Genomic DNA, 22278 nt, shown 5'->3' on the forward strand with positions numbered 1-22278 from the left:
AGTCACATTTGCCAACATGGAGAGGGTATATGGTATGAGAAGATAAGTAGAAGGATAGCAGTAGCAGCAACAGTGGTTTTAGGAAAGTGATAGTTAAAATTTCATCCTACCACAGGCTAGGAGGGTGCGGAAAATCAAATACTCTCACCTGGTGAAGTTGAGGCCAGCAGAGGAGAACAATGTGTGCCTACGTGCTTAGAACAGAGATTGATGTTCCTGTGGCCAGGGGTTGGGCTCATTCTCACTCATCATCCCCTCACTATGTGCTCCATGTGGGCTTGATCCTTGTCTTCTCTGTGGATGGTGGAAGACACTCTGTACCTCCATCTCTTCTCTTTGTTTTTTTTTAATGGTATTCTTTCTCATAGTAAAGTTTGTATAGAAAAATAGGAATACTAAGAAAATATTTTTAACCACACACCTATCAGAATGGCTAAAATGGACAGCTCAGGAAACAAATGTTGGTGAGATTATGGAGAAAGGGAACCCTTTTACACTGTTGATGAGAATGCAAACTGCTGCAGCCACTCTGGAAAACAGTATAGAGGTTTCTCAAAAGGTTAAAAATAGATTCCTTTATGATACAGCAATTGCATTACTAGCTATTTACCCAAAGGACACAAAATACTGATTTGAAGAGGTACATGCACCTTGATGTTTATAGCAGCGTTATCAACAACAGTCAAATTACTGCAGAGGCCAAATGTCCATCAGCTGATGAATGGATACAGAAGATGTGGTACACACACACACAGTGAAACATTACTCAGCCATCAAAAGGAACGAAAGCTTGCCATTTGTAGTGATGTGGGTGGAGCTAGAGTGTATTATGCTAAATAAGAGAAAGACAGATACCATATGATTTCACTTATGTGGAATATAAGAAACAAAACGGATGACCATATGGGAAAGGGGAAAAAAGAGAGGGAAACAAACCATAAGAGACTCTTAATGATAGAGAACAAACTGAGGGTTGATAGAGGGAGGTGTGTGGGGGATGGGCTAGAGGGGTGATGGGTCTTAAGGAGGGTACTTGTGATGAGCACTAGGTGTTATATGTAAGTGATGGATTCTGCTCCTTGAATCAATATTGCACTGTATGTTAACTAACTAGAATTTAAATGAAAATTTGAAAAAATAAAATAAAATATCTATTAAATGTAAAAGCAAGAGATGAAGTTTTCAGTTGATGGTTTTTGCAATTAAAAAGAATCTTCTCCCATTGCAAGAGGAGACCCCAAGAGCAGGACCCAAATGCAGGATCCCTTTTCAAGCTGGTTTAAGTCTGTTGCCATTTGGAAGATACAGCTAATACACTCTTTCTTTACTTCTATGAGGTATAGATTGTTGGCTTCTTCACTTGAGGTGTTGGAGCCTGGTGTTTTTCTGCTGGTTTCATTTGGAGCCTGTTGGGATTGACTCAGTTCATTATCAGTGCCCTTGGGACTGGCAAATAAGTTGACTTGAAGTCGCATGGGGAGTTTCTGACATGTCTCAAGCTCCTGGCTGCAAATGGCATTCTATTTTATGTTTATCAGTATTTAAACTCAAGTTTATGGTGGCTTGCAAAAACAGGATGGTGCTTTTGCTATTTATAAAGACAATACTGTCAAATATTGTGGCATATCCTATCAATTGAATGAATGTTTTTGTAACTTGGTTTTTTAGGGGGAAGGGCACCAATTCTTTTGTTTGTGTTGGTACCTTAGATTTAAATGAATTGGTCCTTCCCAGAATCCCTTGCCTTGTGGAAAAGCTCTATCTAGCCAAACAGATTTGGGCTGTTGCTATTGGATCTGATCTTTGTATACCTCTATTACCATACAAATGGCTTGGTACTTTATTATGTCAGCTGTTGTTCACCTGTATCCTATAAATTGCTCCATTTAAAAATACGACCTTCTTAAACTTTTGATGCTGAACAAGATAAAGTAGACTCATTTCTTACTATTTCTCCTGCTAAGTACAACTAAAAACCTTGGACATGATGATATTAAAAGCAAATATAAGAGGGCTCTAAAAGATAGGAAGAAGAAAGCAGACTGGCTTTCTTGAAGAATAACATGATTGGGCATTTTTTTGCCCTTTATATATCCCAGAGTGGGCATTGGAGAAGACTACACCTAGGAAATGCTAACAGGTACAGATAGAAAAAAGCCCAACTTTTTTTTTTAAGATTTTATTTATTTATTCATGAGAGACACAGAAAGAGAGGGAGGCGGGGCAGAGACCTAGGCAGAGGGAGAAGCAGGCTCCATGCAGGGAGCCCAGTGTGGGACTCTATCCTGGATCCTGGGATCATACCCTGAGCCAAAGGCAGACCCTCAACCGCTGAGCCACCCAGGCGTCCTAAAGCCCTACTCTTTCTAGAGAAATTACTAGGAAAAGGGCAGCCTAATAGAACTAAACCCTTTTGGACAATGCTTTAGCCAAAGACCATGGTAATCTCCCACCCCACCCTTAATACCAGTGGAAGTTGAATGGGAAACTTGGATTTCCACCTCTCACTTGGTGGTAGCAGGCTGTCCTCATGCCTCCACCAGAATGGTATCAACAGAAGCCAAGTGGATAGGCTGAACTAATACATGCTTTTGATGACAGTGATACAGTGTGATGCAGTATTCTGTTACTTGACCAAGGTGGCATCAGTGAGTATTGAACAGAGAGCTGGAATTTCTGTCCTCTGCCCAATGGTAGGAGACTATTCTCTGTTTCTCCTCCTGGTGTGGTACCCGCAGACACCAAGTGTAGAGCCTGATTTTCCACCCTCCATATGGGAGTAGAAGGCTGCTTCTTCTGTTGGGATGGTGGTGGTAGAGGCCAAGAAGGATATTTGAATGTCTTCCCCTACCTGACACTACCAAGGTGGTTTTTCACGTGGAGCAGAGGTGATGCCATTGTGTGTGTGTTGGTGAGTGAGAGGTGGTGGTGTTGGAGGGTCTGTAGTCTGACCTTATGCTTGATGGCACTGAGATAGTGTGAGGCATCAGTTTGCTCCCCACTCCATGGAGTTGTCAGTGAGGGTAAGTGAGGAGTCTGAACTTCCACCCTCACACCAGCAGTAATGAAGCAGTGTTTCAGTTCCCCTACCAGGTGATAAAGGGGCCAAGGAAGGACATCTTGCCTATTGTAGAGTCCAGTGGTGACAATTGATGTTCTTCCTCCTCCTAACTAGAGAGTAATGGTAGGATTTTGGAGAGAAGGGAGCTGGGGAAATGGATTTCACAAATGAAGTCTTGGGCTTGCTCTCTGGTGACCCACGTGAGAAACTGACTAGAATTAACACAGCAGAAGACTTGGGAACTGAAACACAGTGTGGAATATTGCCAGGTTTCTAGATGAGCCTTTGATAGGATATAAAGGAAACAGACTAAAACAACTCTGCAAAGGGTCTGGAAACTAAACTGTCTTAGAATCATAGCAAGACAAGGACAGAACCAGTGTATTAAACATAAACATTTGGGCAGGCCCAGTGGCTTAGAGGTTTAGCGCCGCCTTTGGCCCAGGGCGTGATCCTGGAGACTCAGGATCGAGTCCCATTTTGGGCTCCCTGCATGGAGCCTGTTTCTCCCTCTGCCTGTGTCTCTGCCTCTCTCTCTCTGTGTGTCTCATGAATAAATAAATAAAATCTATTAAAAAAAAAAAAAAGGAAACATTTTAACTGCTTGCTGAAAAGGAAGAGGTATTAGATTTCAGAATCTTAAAACTTGACACCCACAATGTCCAGGATACAAAAAATCAAATCTTGAACTAGGAAAGATAGTTAACAGATGCCAACAGTGAGATGACACAGAAATTGAATTACCTAACAAGGATTTTAAAGCAGTTATAAAAATGCTTCAGCAAATGATTATGAACACTAGAAAAAATGACAACTTCAGCAAAGAAGTAGATGATATAAAAAAATCAAGTGGAATTTTTAGAACTCAAAAAATACAACTAAAAATGTTTGAAAATCACTGAATAGGGCTCAGCAGGGAAAGAGAAGAACCAGTAAACTTGAAGAGAGATAAAAATGACTACAAAATCTAAATAAATAGGGGAAAAAAATGAAAACAGGGTTAGGGACCTGTGAGATTACAACAAAATACTTAATGTTTCTGTCATTGGAGTCTTAGGAAGGGAGAAAGAGTACTGAAAAATAATGAAAAAATACACTAAGAAATAAAGATGGAAGAATCCCCAAATATGGTGAAGGGCATAAATGAATAGATCCATGAAACTGAATTTTCAGTAGGATGAAAGTAGGATTTCTCTGGAGAAATCAACACTATAACTCTTCACAGTCAACCTCTGAAAAGTAAATACAGAAAAAATGTTGAAAACAGTCAGAAACAACATGCTACCTTAGGGACAATGATTGACAGTGCATTTTTCATTTGAAACTACTAAGACCAGGGACGCTTGAGTGGCCTAGCAGTTGAGCATCTGTTTCAGCTCAAGGCATCGTGATCCCTGGTCCTGGGATCAAGTCCCACATCGGGCTCCCTGAGGGGAGCCTGCTTCTCCCTCTGCCTGTGTCTCTGCCTCTGTGTGTGTGTGTGTGTGTCTCTCATGAATAAATAAATTTTTTAAAAAAATGAAAGTAATGTTTGATAGTTGAAGCAAAAATTACATCTTCTGTAGTTCCATATACATTCAATGTGGATTTCACTGTCAGAGTTATCACTGTTAGTTTTTTTACTGTACTTTCATTTTTCTTGGCCACTTCTTTCTTTTGATTATCCATTTTTTATAAAATGTTACTTGGGTTTGTCACTGGAGGATGAGGATATCCTACAACTACACACTTGACATCTGTATATGAACTGAGTGATGAATTTGCAGTGACCCATCGGATGGACTTGGAAAGAAGTGTTATGACCAGCCACTCCTCATCATAAGCATTTATGTTACATTAGTGAGTTGTGGACTAAAGATCCAGTGGCAAAGTTTGTAATTTATGCAGTTACAGTTAAATGAAATTTGGAGTAACTGAAACTTGAGTAGTGTTGGGAGAACAGGGTTACTGAAGCTATAGTATTTGAACTTGATGAATATAAGATCTGTGCAAAGCAGACAGTATCTGATTAAAGACTTGTATCTAGAACGTAAAGAACTTGCAAAGCTCAACAGTAAAAACCAATAATGTATTTAGAGAATGGAGAAAGGAAACCAACAGACAAATATTTCACTGACAAGGATTTGTGGATGGCAAATAAGCATATGAAAAGATGTTAAATATCATTAGCTTTTGGAGAAATGCAAATTAAATCTACAATGAACTATCACTATACAACTGTTAAAATACCTAAAACAAAAGTGGTGATAATGCTAAATACTGTGTGGAGATGTGGAGAAACTGTGTGTTACATACACTGTTGCTGAGTATGTAAAATGGTACGGTCACTTTGTGGAAAATAGGCAGTTTCTTATAAGACCAAACATGTTTAATGTATGACCCAGCAGATGTACTTGTGGGCATTTATCTTGAGTAATCAGAACTTGAATTTATATCAAAACCTTCATACAAGTATTTGTGTGATTTTATTCATAATAACCAACACCTGGAAACAACTCACATGTTCAACAGGTGCATGGTTAAGCAAACTCTACATCTCCATAATGGAATACCACTCAGCATTAACAATAAATGTGTGGTAACTTGGATAGATCTCAAGTATATTATGTTCATTAAAAAACTTACCTCAAAAGATTACAGACTTTGTGATTCCACCTTTATAACATTGTCTAAATGCCAGAATTAAAGAGATAGAGAACAAATTAGTGGGTTGCCAGGGCACAGGAGTGGGTGGGAGTGTGAGTTGCAGATATAAGGGTCAGCACAGTGGAAGTGTTTGGTGGTGGTGGAATAGTTCAGTAGCCTGATTGTTCTGGTGGATACATGAATATATATATATATTGGATAAAATTGCGTAGAATAATACATATGCACATACATGCAAGCGTGCACATGTATAAGCTGGTAAAATCGGAGTAAGGCTTATAGTCTAGTTAACAGTATGGTACCTTTGTCATTTTCTTGGTTTTATTAGTGTATTGTTGTTATGTAAGATGTTACCATCAGGGTAAGCTGAACCAAAGGTACATGGCACTCTCTATAATATTTTTGTAACTTTCTGTGAGTTTATAATTATTGCAAAATAAAAAGTTTCTTCCCCCCTTAAAAACGGGCGTCTTCTTGAGGGCCCAGTACACATCACTTTCATGAAGTGGAGATGACTTGTTTCTTACCCTGTTCACTTGCCTGTCATCCCACAGCTCTAGGCAGTGACTCAGCTTCCCCAAACCTCTTTGCCCTGTCTTTGGCGACCGTCCAGAGTCCTTTAGCTCGGTGTAGGGAGAACATTTCACTATTGTTTTAGCCCAAAGAAGCAGGATATGACATCCCCTAGATGTGATTGCTCTGCTAGAAGCTTATCTTTTTTAAGGGAGGCTGATTCATTTCTTTGGTTGATGTTTCTGTGGAGTACTTGTAACTGGGGAGAAAATACATAGGTAATAGATGAGCAATTTGGAGCTGACAGCTGCTCATCATTCTGCTTTTTATAAATATTCGTGCCTTTTAATTTTTCTTGGAAGATAGAGACGCATACCACTGTGACCTTCCGGACTCTATTTATAAGCACTGTCCTCTAAAATTGGGAAGAAAATGGGAGTGTCACATGTATAAAATATCTAATTAAAGTCTTTTATTCACCTCCAACATAAATTCATTTAAAATTTTTGTATGTGTGTAGGGTGGGGAGGTATTGAGAGAAAATTGAGACTTGAGTGTAGTACATACAGTAATTTAGCCACTTCAAACAGTTGAACAAATTGTACACCTGTAGTTAGATTGACAGTAATGACAGTGATTTAATTTTCATCAGCAAATTGTTCCCACTCTGATAGCTCTTTTACCCACAGTTTGCTATGTCCCGGTTTCTTTAAAATGTGGCTGAATTGGGCAGGGCAAAGTAAAGATATTCAATGATGGTAGGAAGATACAGAGCCAAGGTATAGATTATTCCACCTTAGATCTCAACCTTTTCAACTGAGGTTAGGGGTTAAAGGTGGGCTTGCATTGCTTCCTCTGACCTCTGATTGCAACAAGAAGACTTTCCATTCTTCTTGAACAGGAGAAGTCAGACTGGGATAAGTGAACCTTGGAAAATCTTGGTGTGTTTTTGGGGTAGAGATCTATATGGGTAGACTGAGGGTTCTTTTCTGTGGGCATCGTAAAAGGTTCAGGTGTGCCTTGAAGATAGTATGGGTTTGATTCTAGACCACTGCAATAAATCAAGTCAGTTTAATTCTTTTGTTTACTAGTGCATATAAGAGTTACGTTTACTCTGTACTGCAGTCTACTAAATGTGCTATAATATTATGTCTATAAAATAATGTACACACCTTAATTCAGAAAGTACTTGATTGCTAAAAAATGCTATAACTACCTCAAGCTTTTGGTCAGTTGTAATCATTTTGCTTGTGGAGGGTCTTGCCTCAATACTGATGGTTACTTGACTGATGAGGGTGGTAGTTGCTGAACGTAATGTGGCTGTGGCGATTTCTTAAGACAACAGTGAAGTTTGCCACCTTGAACAATTTCATGAGTAGTTTCTCTGTAGCATGTGATGCTGTTTGATAATATTATACCGCAGTAGAACTTCTCTCAAAATTGGAGTCAATTCGGGATACCTGGATGGCTCAGTGATTGAGCATCTACCTTCAGCTCAGGTCATGATCCTGGGGTCCTGGGATTGAGTCCTGTATTGGGCTCCCCACAGGGAGCCTGCTTCTCCCTCTGCCTGTGTCTGTGTGTTTCTCATGAATAAGTAAATAAAATTTCTAAAAAAAAAGTTGGAGTCAATTCTCTCAAACCCTTCTACTTGTAGAATACTACATCAACTGAGTTTGTAGTATTCTAAATCCTTTGTTGTCCTCTCAACAGTCTTCACAGCATGTTCACTAGGAGTAGATTCCATTTCAGGAAACTACTTTCTTTGCTCACCCATAGAGGCAATTTTTCATTTGTTAAAGTTTTATCATATTGCAATAATTGAGTCACATTCTCAGGCTCCACTTCTAATTTTAATTTTATTGTTATTTCCACCACACCTGCACTTAATTTCTCCACTGAAGACTTGAACTCATCACCATCATCCATGAGTGCTAAATTGACTTCTTCCAAACTCCTATGCATGTTGATAGTTGGACCTCTTCCTATTATGTTCTTTTTTTTTTTTTTAAGATTTTATTTATTCATGAGAGACACAGGCAGACACAGGGAGAGAGACACAGGGAGAGAGAGAGACAGAGACACAGGCAGAGAGAGAAGCAGGCTCCATGCAGGGAGCCCAATGTGGGACTCGATCCCAGGTCTCCAGGATCAGGCCCTGGGCTGAAGGCGGTGCTAAACCGCTGAGCCACCCGGGCTGCCCCCATTATGTTCTTAATGGTATCTAGAATGGTGAATAGTTCTCAACAGGTTTTTAGTTTACTTTGCTCAAATCCATTAAAGGAATCACTATCTATGCCAATTATAGCCTTATGAAATGTATTTTCTTGTTATATTATAAATAAGATTTGAAAGTCAAAATGACTCCTTGATCCATGGGCTGCAGAATAGCTGTTATGTTAGCAGGCATGAAAATAACATTAATCTCATACATCTCCCTTAGTGCTCTTGGGTGACCAAGTGCATTGTCCATAAGCAGTAATATTTTGGGGGAAAAAATTTTTTTTCGGACAGTTGGTCTCAACATTGATCTTGCCATATTTAGTAAACCATGTTTACATAGGCATGCTGTGATCCAGGCTTTGTTGTTCCATTTATAGTGGACAGGCCAAGTAGATTAAGCTTAATTCTTATGGGCTGTATGATTTTTGGAATAGTAAATAAACATTGGTTTCAGCTTAAAATCAGCAGCTGCATTAGGCCCTAACAAGAAAATCAGCCTGTGCTTTGAAGCCCGGCATTGACTTCTCTTCCCTAGCTCTGTATGTCTTAGATGGTATCTTCCAATAGAGGGATATTTCATCTATATTGAACATCTATTGCTGAGTGTAGCCACCTTCATGAATTAGCTAGATCTTCCAGATAACTTACTGCAACTTGCATATCAGCACTTGCTTCACCTTGCACTTTTATGTTACGGAGATGACTTGTTTTCTTAAACCTCATGAATCAACCTCTGCTAGCTTCAGACTTTTCTTCTGCAGGTTCCTTACTTCTTTCAGCTTTCATAGAATTGGAGAGATTTTAGGGCCTTGCTCTGGATTAGGCTTTGGTTTAAGGAAATGTTATGGCTGGTTTGATCTTCTATCCAGACCACTAAAACTTTCTCCATATTAGCAGTGCCACTGTTTTGCTTTCTTTTCACTTGTGTGTTCACTGGAGTAGTACTTTCAGTTTCCATCAGGAACTCTGCATCCATAATTTGGCTAACTGGCACAAGAGTCCTGTCTTGGGCTGCCTGGGGGGCTCAGAGGTTTAGCGGCACCTTCAGCCCAGGGCCTGATCCTGGAGACCTGGGATCGAGTCCCATGTCAGGCTCCCTGTATAGAGCCTGCTTCTCCCTCTTCCTGTGTCTCTGCCTCTCTCTCTCTCTCTCTCTCATGAATAAATAAATAAGAACTTAAAAAAAAAAAAAAAGAGTCTTGTCTTTTGGTATCTCAGCTTTTGACATGCCAGCCTCGCTAAGCCTAGTCATCTCTAGCTTTAAAGTGAGACATGAGACTCTTTCACTTGAACACTTAAGAGGTCATTATAGGGTTATTACTTGGCCTAATTTCAGTATCACTGTGTCTCAGGAAATAGGCCCAAGGAGAAGCAGAGAGAGGAGGGAATTAATGGCCTATCAGTGGAACAGTCAACACACAACATTTATCAGTTAAGTCACTGTCTCACATGGGTGTGGTTTGTGGCACCCAAAACAATTACAATAGTAACATAAGATACCACTGATCACAGACCACCATAACAAATATAATAATAATGAAAAAGTTTGAAATATTGCAAGAATTACCAAATGTGACACAGAGTGAGCAAATGCTGTTGGAAAAATGGCGCTGGTAGAGTAGCTAAATGCAGGTTTCCATAAACCTCCAATTTGTAAAAAACATAACATCTCTAAGTGTGACAAAATGAAGTGCAATAAAATGAGCCATTCCTGTTGGGGAATTTTTTGATAGTACAGATGAAAGGTTTTGAATCCTGGAGCAGCGGTTCTGCAAGAATGGGCATTCATGGTAAACGACAAGTGTCCTGGGGAGATCTCTCCAATTGATCTAATTATCTCTTTACTTCAATTATCTTCTTAGGCAAGACAGGCCAAGGTTAAACGATTCTTTCGCCCCATTGAGGAGCTGAAGAAGGACTTTGAGGAGCTGAATGTTGTCATTGAGACTGACATGCAGATCATGGTACGGCTGATCAACAAGTTCAATAGTTCCAGCTCCAGCCTAGAAGAGAAGATTGCTGCTCTCTTTGATCTTGAATATTATGTCCATCAGGTATAGTATTTTTTTTCCATAAATCTGACTTTTAAGTAACATCTTCAGCAACAAACCTGCCTGCCCTAAATCCTAAGAAAATAGCATCAACATCTTTACTTATCTCTCAGGGCTTATAGTAGTTTTAACCTAGGCCAATAGCTATAAGATACATTCTAGAAGAAAAGGCTAATCTTTTTTTCATTTGCAGTCTTAACTCCATTATTTTTTCAACACAATTATACAACAGCCATGGTCCCTGTTTCATGTAGCTTATAGTCTGAAAGAGGGAACAATTAAATAATGAACAATTGAATAACGAGCAAGTAACAATATAATAATGAGATAGCTTGAACTTGAGGTTGTGATAAGGGCTCCAGAAAGTAGTCTGGGAGTATATAACGGGAATTTAGCCTAATCAGGGGTATTGAGAAAGGCTTTTGTAGATCAAGTTTTATTGGGGCACAGCTACATCTGTTTCCTTATGTATTGTTGTTTTGGGCTATTTTTATGCTAGCAGTGCAGAAGTTGAAGAGTTGTGACAGAAATCTTGTGGCTGACAAAACCACAAATAATTACTATCAGGCAGGCCCTTTGGAGAAAGTTTGCCAACCCTTGAATCGGAGTACTATAGGCAGAGGAAACAGCATGTGCAAAGATTTTGAGGTTAAGAAGAGCTTGGAGAGATTAAGGACCTGGGAAATACTGGAGAGGGTAGCATAGATAAAGTGAAAAGGTTAGAGATTCAGAGAGGTGTAATTGGGAATATCATGCTCTTTATGATTTTATCCTTGATTTTAAGACCCCCTTGGAAAGTTTGCAGCAGGGAAAAGACTGATCACACTTGTGCCGTAATTATAATAGTTAATATTTATTGAGCATTCTCATATACAAAGCACTTATTCAAGTACTTTGTACACACTAATTTGTACGTACTAATTCATTGACTTCCACAGCTGCCTTATGAGTGGGCGCTGTTACAAGTTCCATTGTATCACTGAGGCAAATAAGACACAGGTCACACCTAATATTGCCCCAAATCACCCAGTTAGTGAGTGGTAGAGCTGGGATTTACAACAAGGTCTGTCTGACCCTAAACTGCTCTTAACCTTTTGGTCACTCTTTGTCTCCTAGGATACTGGAATCTTTTAATGAAGCTCAAAAAGACATAGGTAGATCTAAGGAGGAGCAAGAGAATTCACTTATTTATTAAATAAATTAATTTACTGCATGCCTGTTAAGTCCCAAGAACTATTTCAGGCACTTAAAATGCATCTGTGAACAAAATTGGAGCTTAGCTACCAGCAGAGACAGATAAATAATAAACGTAAATAATAAGTAAATTATAGACAGTGTGTTTAAAGTTGACAAATACTATGGGAAAATAAAAAGTAGTTCATAGTGAGGATTGGCATTGTTGGGAAGGTGCATCTCAGGCAGGAGAAACAGCAAATACTAAAGCCCTAAGGTGGGAACATGACTAGTGTGTTGGTGGGATCAGGGCAAGTCCGTGTGGTTGGAGCTAAAAGAGGAGAGAGGGATGTAGATGAAGATGGGAGGAAGTTCATGGACCACCTTGTTGACCATGGAAAAGAGAATTTGAAACTAGACATTATTAGAGACTGTTGAGCAGAAGAACAACATGCTCTGACTTATTTTTAAAGGATCCCTCTGCCTGCTTTGTTGGGAATTAGACTGGAGGCAGGGGGCGTGGGTAGAAGCACGGAAACCAGATAAGAGGCTTTTGCTGTAATTCATACTAGGGATGATGGTGGCCCAGGAAGACTGTGTAATCATAATCAAAAGCTTGTTTGAGATCCTCATCAAGACACAGATCTTCAGCATCCTCCCACACATGACTGCGTCCTTGTTCTCTATAAACTAGGCTAAAAGACTTTCTTTCTTTCGGATTTTGCCAGCCTTTGTGGTGAGAGAGGATGAGTGTATACAGTATCTGCAGGAATTATGATGTGGCCTCTTCATCTTCTTTCTTTGCTCATAACTCTTTCTCAGGACTCAAATAGCAAGTCTATGATCCTCTTAGAGAGAAAGTGGGCCTGAGTTCTCTTTACTCTTTCCTGTCTTGCTCTCCAGGGTAAAAAACAAGAATTCCAGCAGCTTTTCCGTTACAGGTATTTAAAGGATTAAGGATCTTGGGGGTTATTGGCCTGCTCTGATCTTGGCAGCTTTTATTTTTTCTCATTTAACATACTTGGGTGGCTCTTTAGGTAGGTATCAGGTTTCTGTAGGCTCTCCCTTTAATTGAGCATGAAAGGCCAAAATGACTGGAGTGCTGATCATTCCTAGAGGGGAGTGAATGCACAGGAGGCTGGTAGGGCCCTGACAGAATTTTGTTTTATGCAAGTCTGCCTATTATCTGGCAGTGTTATCTCTAGGGTGACATCCTATTTTGCTTTTACAGGTTACTAGGTGGGGTAAAGTTTCTTGGGTGTCACCTAACTCCATCTGAGGTCAGACCAAGAACCTGTTCCCTGGTGAGGCCAAACTTCTCTTCAGAGTCATTAGCCTTTGGATTGGAAACACAGGGCCCTTTCTTTGGGCTGGTGTGTCAGGCTATCATGCAACAGTGTTGGGTTGTGATTTCACAGGGGAATTAAAGAAGACCTGGCTTAACCTTTAATTCTAGTTGTGATGGGGGAATTTAGGAAATTTAATGCTAGCTTTGAGGAAGATGGAACTTCTTTTGCCATGGGCTTCAAAGACCCAAACTGAATCTGCCCAAATTTTCTCACAGCCATGTTGGAATTATCTTTAAAAAAATTTTTTTTGGGGGGCAGCCCAGGTGGCTCAGTGGTTTAGTGTCGCCTTCAGCCCAGGGCATGATCCCAGAGACCCAGGATCAAGTCCCACGTGAGGCTCCCTGTATGGAGCCTGCTTCTCCCTCTGCCTGTGTCTCTGCTTTTCTCCCCTCCCCCCCTCTTTGTGTCTCTCATAAATAAATAACTAAATAAAATCAATAAAATCTTAAAAAAAATTTTTTTTTAGAGTGTGTGTGCATGCGCCCATGGGAGGTGTGAGGGGCAGAGGGATAGAGAATCTCAAGCAGACTCTCCATTGAGCACGGAGCCCAATGCGGGACTTGATCCCACAACCCTGAGATCACGACCTTAGCCAAAATCAAGAGTCGGATTCTTAATCAACTGAGCCACCCAGATGTCCCAGCCATATTGGAATTATTAAACAGGATTTGTGGAAAGCTAAACCATGTGTTTGGAAAACAGTTGTGAGTTACAAGGTACAGCCTCTTCCTGCCCCAGGGTACCCTGGGTATTCTTGTTGGCCTTTCCTAACGTCATCTTAATTATTTACCACAGTTTGTCCCTTTCTCTGTTTCCTGTTTTCTCATTATCCGGCCAGTGCTCTGGTTCTCTCTTTTCCTCTGGAATATTGGCACAGTTCCCTAGTGTGTCCTTCCTCATGTGCTCCCTCCCTCTACCTTGAGTTTCTGTCTACCTGTCCCACATCATCCTGAAGACAGCCTGGGGAAAGCTGTGGCCCCAGACCTAGATGAGGAGCTGAAGACCTGGGCCCTGATTCTGCCTTCTCTTGTGTGATGCTGAACAGGACCCCAGATTTTGGAGCTTGATCTTCTGAGTGTACAGTGGGCAGAATGAGTCTTTTTCTCCTGATCTTCAGTGAATTAACAAATGAGAAAACGTTGAAAAGGTTGAGGTGCTTCTATAAATGTTAGAATTTATAACACCCTGAATTGTCTTTGTAGTAACAAACTGCATCTGCAACAGAACTTCTGTGATTCTGGGCTGTATTGCTTTGGCATAGTGTTAGACGGGCAGCTGCTCTGTTAGGAACTCCTGCCGGCTTTGACAAGTAGCCACCCCAGGCATTGAACAGCAGGACTCTGAGCCATGGCTTTGTTATCCATAAAACTTGGAGGAGGGAGGATAAAAAAGAGACAGTGAGTCCTTAGATTTTAAAACTAGAGTGTGTGAAAAAGAAAGGCTCATGAAGTATTATTTGAACTTATATCAGCCAGACACCCAGCTCTGAGTCTCCCTAGTTGGCTGGCCTGTGGTCCAGTAATAACTCCTCTTCACAAGGACACATTGAGGCAGAAAAATCCCAGCCCTGACTTGGGGGCCCTTGTGGCAGAGTAGACTCCAGTTTGCTTTAGGACCCTGAAGAGATTGGCCTTCTCTTCAGGTCTCTGGAACCAGGGACCCAACCACTTTGTTGTCACAGATGCCTCGGGTTGCCTTTTTTACTCACAGTGGAGTTTATTTTAGTAACATTTTTTTCTGATCATATTTGTTCATTGGTTTAACAATTATTTGAGCACCTAGTATATGCTTAGCATTCTTCTAATCACTAGACCTGCAACAATGGACAGAAAAAAACCCGTTCTTGTGGAGTTTATATCAGAATATATAAAAATGATCTTCTAAGGGTAAAAACAGTCTAGGTCCACCCAGAAACAGGTAGAGTCAAAGGCCTTCAAACTCAATTTCTCTATTACGGTCTTTGTCTAGTTTGGAAGGGCATAGGCAAGTAGGAAATGGAGGCATCTGGAGGAAAGAGGTGGATAGCAGTGCCATTGTTAGGCCAGCTGTCTGCATTTTCCTGATGATTTGTAGAGTGGGATCAGTCAGTGGGCAAGAGGCAGCCTTTGTAGCAACAGAGGTATTTCCAAGGCAGACTATAGTTACTGCATGGAGGAAATAGAACCCAGTGACCTTTCTGAGCAAATTAAGTTTTCTTATTCCAGGATACTAAGGAAGCCTGGGGAGTGAAATTCCCTATAGAATAAAAGAGAAATAGTCTAGACTTGGGGTTTGGGACCTTAAAGGGTAGCTTAGACCAGTGCTGTTTGATAGAATTGTATTTGATTATGGAAATGTTATGCACTATCAATAACAGCCACTAGCCAGTAACAAAAGCCTAGAGTACAGCCTTTGAGAGAAAGAGTTCTGTGCAGATTTATTATGACTGTCCTCAGAATCAGTCAGCCTTAGAGGATTTAGAGGAAGAGAGCCTTAGAAGATGAAGTGAGGAAGAGAGAGGATTTCTTTTAGTGTCTGCTGCTTCCACTGCCCACATTGGGACTGGGCATGAACAGAAAGCATGGCACCATTTAGTAGTCCTGATGATGCCAGATCTTTGTGTTAACAGCTTGTGATTCATTATGGTGTTAGAATTTTCCAGGGCATGTTTGGCATAAGCCATAGCTAGGTGCCATTTTTGCCATTTCTGCCATTTCCCACATAGGTACTCATAAATCATGTAAGATAAAATGAATTAGAAATCTCAAATTTAAGAATTTAATTTGTTTTTACAGATCTTTTCTAGTTGGTTGGTAAGAATGGCCACCTTTCCTTTTACTTGGCTTTTTAGTGTTTTTTTTTTTTTTTTTTGAATAGTCATCAAATAAAGGCAATAAAAAGGGCTCTTCTTTCCTTGATGACTGTACTATACTAAGCTGTGCCTTTGTTGCAGATGGATAATGCACAGGACCTGCTTTCCTTCGGTGGCCTTCAAGTGGTGATCAATGGGCTGAACAGCACAGAGCCCCTGGTGAAGGAGTATGCTGCGTTTGTGCTGGGGGCTGCCTTTTCCAGGTGAGCAACATGGATGGGCATCCCATTGGCCAGGACTGTTAGGGCCCCTCAGGTGAAGTCTAGCTTTACTTTTGGCCGGATTGGCCTGGAAGAAGGTTACACTTCAACTCTTGTACATCTCTATCCATACTTCAGTGTAATCCTAATGAAACTAAGAATTTGATTCTGCCCTTACTGAAGTAGATACAAATTTTCGTCATGTCGTTACCATTCATAACTCTCTGTTCCCTCTCATCTTAGGGACATTTAATACTGTATTTTAGGTCACGTTCTCTGTTGTATTAAGAGCTAATACAAAGTTAGACCACCCATAGCTGGTTGAGTGGGAGGGAATGAATTCTAAGAGTTGATCCTTTCGCAGTGAAGCTACATCTGGTGGTGAGTATAATGTGAACCTGACTGAGGAAGGGCTTTTGAGGGGAATATGCTTTCTCCTTATTGTCTGGTACCAGTCAGTATTGTCTGGTACTCTTTGGGTTGGAATTTGTTTAAATTTTAGTTAGTCTGGCTTATGCTAGAAGAGTGGGGAGACAGCCTCTAAAGAGTGGGTGTGGAAAGATGTGTGGGCATGACATCATTACACTAAACAAGTCAAGATGTCTTCAAGCTACAGTTGACCCATTGGAGCTCTAGTTCATTTCTTTTTTGAAAATCTGTTCTTAGGACTATTTGTGTCTCTAAAATAGGAACCAGTTGGTATAGGGTCATGGGTGGTAGCTATTAGGGGTTGCTCTGCTTGTGTGTAAGGATTAACATGTTGTAGAAGAAAGGCTACTGTAAACATTTTTGCCATTCTGGGTTTTATTTTGAAAAGATTTCCTTTGCTTTTCATCCACTGCTAATTGTTATTTAATCAGAATCTCAGTCTTCTTACTGTGAAAGCCTGTGTGTGTGTGTGTGTGTGTGTGTGTGTGTGTGTGTGTGTGTGTGTGAGAAAGGGTCTTTTCTTAGTAAATTGAGGGGCAAATCTGCTGGTAAGGCTGGAAGAACTGTTCCAGTAGGGGCCTTGCAGGCCTCTGTGCCCCTTATCACCAACCTTCCTTCTTCTTCAAGCCCTGGTTATCCTGTGGTTGTTTTTGACAGTCAAGGGTGTGGCTTCCAGGGCATTCTGCCTACCTTGGTCTCACCTACCAGACCTGGACCGTCCCTCAGGAGACCTGAGGAGATGTTTGCTTGCTTGCATCTCCTGAAGGGGTGGAGAATCGCTGAGTTTGTCATAGTTAGCTGTGATTTCAGCACTAGAGAGAAGTCTTACCCTTGTGGCTTTAGAGGCTTGAGAACTTAGAGAGCTCGCTCTTTGTTTCTCAAGCCGTGATATAACTAAATCATATATTATTAACCTCTCTCCTCAGACTCTTTTTGGAATTCTTTCCTGTCATCCCAAGTACCTTCTTTCTTCTTTCAGCATGAGCAAATTGTCCTATGTATCCCTTGCTGTTGCTTCTGGAAACACTTTTCTTGGGGGAAACTGTAACATCTTCATGTTACATCTTATTTAAAGAGGACTAAGTAAGTGACTTGAGGAGCATGCATTAGGCCTGCCCAACAGGCCATAACTCACCTAGGGGTGTGCCAGTGTATGGTGTTATTAAGACTTTTTTGTGACTGTATTAGCGTAAGACCGTGTTAACATTTATGGGGCATCACTAAAATTTAAATAGAGATTAATATAAAATATCGCAACTTAGTGTTTTGGTGGCAGGCAAACTGCTGTATCCAAAATGTTCTATATGGGCTTTTGATGGCTCACTGGAGGGCTGTTACAGTGGCAGCATGGTATGGCGCCAGAGCTTTTGGAAGCCAAAAGCAGGCTCCCTAAACATCATGAAAATGTCAGGCTTTATGCAAAGAGGAACTTAGTGCAAGGTAATTATTTCTGTGCAGGGAGGCAGTCTGATATTATTTACTGCTAATGTCCTAAGTGTTGGTTTTGCAGCTCCCTACCTGCCCATAGCATACAGGTGTGTACACACATACCGCATGTGTACACACACACTGTGTGATTGGATGAGCTTGCTCTTTGTCCAGAGGGCATTCAAGGGATAGCGAGCATGGCGGAATCATGGAGTCCCAGGACTTGGGAGTGTTTGTTTTAGACATCATTCCTTCTAGTTTTCTGCTTATGGACTGGAATACTGCTCATCCAGCCCAATATTTGAGTATGTGGGAGGACCAGACAGACCAGCGCACCAGGCATCAGAAAATCCAGGTTCAAGTCCAGTGTCTGTTATTTACCGACTATCCATGAGCAAGCGATTTCACCTTTTTAAGCCTCACTTTTTCATCTGTTAACTAAAAGCAATGATAGCTATTTTCTGCATTTCATAACATTGAGTGAATAGGAAATAACATACAAATCTTGTGAAAAAGCTTGTAAAGCACCTGTCTATGAGAAGGGGTGTAACATCATCATGCTCCTTTTTACTATGAGTTTTCACTGTAAGGCAACTTCTACTTCTGTTTTCACAGTACAAACCTGTATTTTCCTGATTTTCTTTCCTGCTTATGTTCTACTGCATATATCTCTTCGTGCTATTCTTGATGCTTCACAAAAGTGTTTATTTGTCTACTTGGGTTAATTGCTTAATAAAGCCTCCACACACATTTCTGTAGATAAAGAGATAACTTCCCTGGTGTTAACTGTGAAGCAATTATTCCAAGATCAAGAAGAAAAGAGTTAACATAAATGTAATTGACATGGCCACTGAATGTTACATGGCCTCTGAAATAATCTGTTCCCTTATTTAAGTATTATTCACACTAATTTAGGGTGTCACAGACATTCATTCTCTGCTGTTTGTTGCCTTTGTATAAGGCAGGTCACATTCTTGCATAAGAGAATATGCAGAGATAGAGAGATAGGGGTCTGATGCCTTTGGCAGCTTCATCTTTTTATGATTTCTTTCCTTTCTTCCCTGCTTCCCCATCTCACTGCCCCTTCCCCCCCATCCTCCATGTCCCCCCTCCTACCTTCTCTCTCTCCGTTCCACCTCCTTTCTTCTTCTTCTAGTCAGTTACTGTCACTGGCCTTTCCCTGACCTGATACCATCTCACGAGGGTACCTGTGTGTATCTGTCTACAGTCTGACCTACCAGGCATCTTGGGAGTCCCGGACAAATCATTATACATCTGTGTGTGGGAAGTCTCAGAAAGGCCTTGGGAATTTCAGAGGCCATGCAGCCTTCTGTAATCTGATTTTGGTTTTATTTTTTAAAGTAAGAAGTACTTCAGCCTCCTGGCCAAACTACCAGCTGGCTACTTTTGTTTATCACATCTCCCTATTTGTAACCTTCACCTTTTAACTGTCAGGAGTTAAATTATTAAGAAGCTGGTCTGCTTGCCCCAGGGAGCCCTGGCTTTTGCTGTTCACATCCCTGTCTCCCATCTTTTTCATGTTCTGTATCCATCTTCAGTAACTCACATTCTCATCTGCATATGTATGCATTATTATGCAATTATATGGGATGGTAGGTTCTCACTGAATGCAGTACTTTGTGTGAATTATCCACAGTTTGCAGGGGCCGTGGACCTGTGCCTGGTACAATAGAGGATGTACATGTGCCATCAGCCATACCGCAATTATGTTCTGTTATGATGGGTCCCTGGAATAGGATTCTGTTCTGTCCTCTCTTCCTGGCATCATCAGCCTTGGAGTCTCCTTAGCAGAATTTGTGTTAGTTCTTTCTCTTTATAAAATGAGTGTTTCCCTTATTCCTGACCCTGCACCACCTTATCCTACACTTTATTGGTTCTCTGGTTTCCTCAATTATACTTTTCCCACTAAAGTTTCACCATTTCAGTTTTAGCCATTTGGCTACTGTCCTGTCATCGAGTCTTGTCTTTGTTTGTTGGCCTCCAATTTCCAGATTTCTTTCCCGCTGTCCCTGGTGAATTTCAGTACTCCTCTGCCTTCTCTTTCTTGATTACTTTTGTGAGTTTGCTGGGTATTAACATTCTCACCTGTATTGACCTTTATTTTTACTTTTGTTATCCACTAGATATCTTGAAATTCATTACCCATTTTTGTCAACATCTCATTTTCTCTGGCCACCTCTGTATTCACATCTTCATCTCTCCTGTTGAATCTGATTTTTATTTTTTATTTATTTATTTTTAAAGATTTTATTTATTTCTTCATGAGAGGCACAGAGAGAGAGAGGCAGAGACATAGGCAGAGAGAGAAGCAGACTCCATGCAGGGAATCTGATGTGGGACTCGATCCCAGGCCTCCAGGATCTCGCCCTGGGCTGAAGGCAGGCACTAAACCACTGAGCCATCCAGGTATCCCTGAATCTGGTTTTTAGCCTTCTCATGACCTCAAGCCTCTGCACGTCTTCCTGTCTTTCCCTTCCCATAGGGCTCCTCACCCTTTTCCCTCTCTCAGCTCCTTCCTCTTAGCCCACAATGTTTTCAGTTATCTGCTGACCCCTTCCTACCACTACCTTACCATTGCCTCCAACATGACATCTGACATCCTATCCAAAGTCCTTTCCAAAGTCCTCAAAAGAGTAGACAAAAAGAGATCCCATAAACGCACATGACCCTTATGTTCCTACTGTTTCTGAAATTTTTCAAAAGTATATCAGAATCATTAACATCTCTGTAGCAGTCAACAGTGTCGAACAGTACTTTCTTTTGAAAACTTTACTTCTTGTGGTGCCTGGCTGGCTCAGTTGGGGCAGTATGCAACTCTTGTTCTCAGGGTTGTGGGTTCAAGCCCCACAATGGGTGTAGAGATTACTTAAAATCTGAAGAAGAAGGAGAAGGAGAATGAAGAAGGAGAAGGAGAATGAAGAAGAAGAAGAAGGAGGAGGAGGAGGGAGGAGGGAGGAGGAGGAGGAGGAGAATGAAGAAGAAGAAGAAGAAAGAAGAAGAAGAAACAACTTACTCCTTGGCTGCCATGTGATTGTGGTCCCTTAGTTCTTGTATCTCTGGAATTAATTACTCCTTCTCCTTTGCTTTTTATGGCATTGCCATCATCTTACTCTCTCCTAATTATAGTTGTTGACCAAGATTTTTTTCTGGCATTTCCCTTTTCTCTCCCAGTGGTTCTGTCTATTCTCATGGTTTCAAATCCTGCCTCATTGTAGATGATTCCAATATCTATGTTGAATTCCGGCTTTTCCCTTCAAGTTGCATCCTCCATTTCTACCAGACTGTCTGGCTGCACCTCAAACTCAAGAAGAAAGTGGAATTAATTTTTGTCTCTCTCACAAACTAGGTTTTTCCCTCCCACATTCTCTAATCTATTCTTGGCAGTATGATTGTCGTAGTTACCCAGGCTTGAAACTTTTGAGGGATATTTGAGTTGTCTTTGTCCCATTTTAGTTATTTAGTTGGTGAATGAATCTTCTGGATTTTTATTTTCACTATTGTGTGTACTAAAAAACTATTTCCCTTTTTGAAAATCTGTTTTAAGGAACCTCAATACTGTGAGGATAGCAACATGTTCAGGGAGGGGGTTCCTTCTCCCAGTGCTAGGAGATGAATAATCAGAACCAAAAACAATAGTCCCATTCTTTATGGATGTAGATTGATTTAGAGATGGGCATGTGACCCAGTTCTGACCAAAGAGATGTTTCCTGAGAAGGCTTCTAGGAAGTTTTTTACCCTCTTACAAAAAGAAAAATAGTAAGGAGACGCTGCCCACCTCTTCATACCATGATTGCACTTGTCTTGGAACTATAGCAGCTGGCTTAGACCAGTGAGGTGAGAAGAAGCACAAGGAGAAAAAGCTAATATGCTGAGGAACATAAACAATAGAAGGGAAAAGACAGGAGACTACATCCTTTATGATATAGTTTAGCCACTATACTGATTTAGGAACTAGCTACTTCCAGAATTCTGTTGTGAGAGATAAACATCTTTGTTTTTTAGAAATCACTGGTAGTCTTTGTTCTGTTACTTGCGATTGAATGTACTCCTATTAATAAAATTTCTGAACTCTCTCTGCCATATCTTAAATTCCTCTTTTATTCTCTTAGCTTCTTCACAGCACTCATCTCAACTTGGAGTTACATCTTTGATTGCCTGCTTATTTTTATTTATTTACTTAATTTTGGGGGGAGCTAGGGGGAGGAGCAGAGGGAGAGGGAAAGAGAATCCCAAGTAGGCTCTACACCCAGCTTGGAGCCCAATGCAGGGCTTGATCTTACAACCCCGAGATCATGACTGAGCTGAAATCAAGCATCAGAATGCCTAACCGATT

General features: G+C 40.8%; 1 protein-coding gene across 4 annotated transcripts in view; it reads left to right on the forward strand.

The window, feature by feature from the left end:
- SIL1 (SIL1 nucleotide exchange factor) overlaps nt 1–22278 on the forward strand; it is a 220915-nt gene that overhangs the window by 135032 nt on the left and 63605 nt on the right. For all 4 annotated transcript variants that reach the window (XM_041763602.1, XM_041763604.1, XM_041763603.1 and 1 more), the window contains exons 6-7: nt 10306–10497; nt 15949–16070. In XM_041763602.1, the coding sequence (XP_041619536.1) occupies nt 10306–10497; nt 15949–16070 (314 nt within the window). The remainder of the gene's footprint in view (nt 1–10305; nt 10498–15948; nt 16071–22278) is intronic.

Source organism: Vulpes lagopus, chromosome 7 (assembly GCF_018345385.1).
Source record: "Vulpes lagopus strain Blue_001 chromosome 7, ASM1834538v1, whole genome shotgun sequence".
NCBI classification, from domain to species: domain Eukaryota; kingdom Metazoa; phylum Chordata; class Mammalia; order Carnivora; family Canidae; genus Vulpes; species Vulpes lagopus.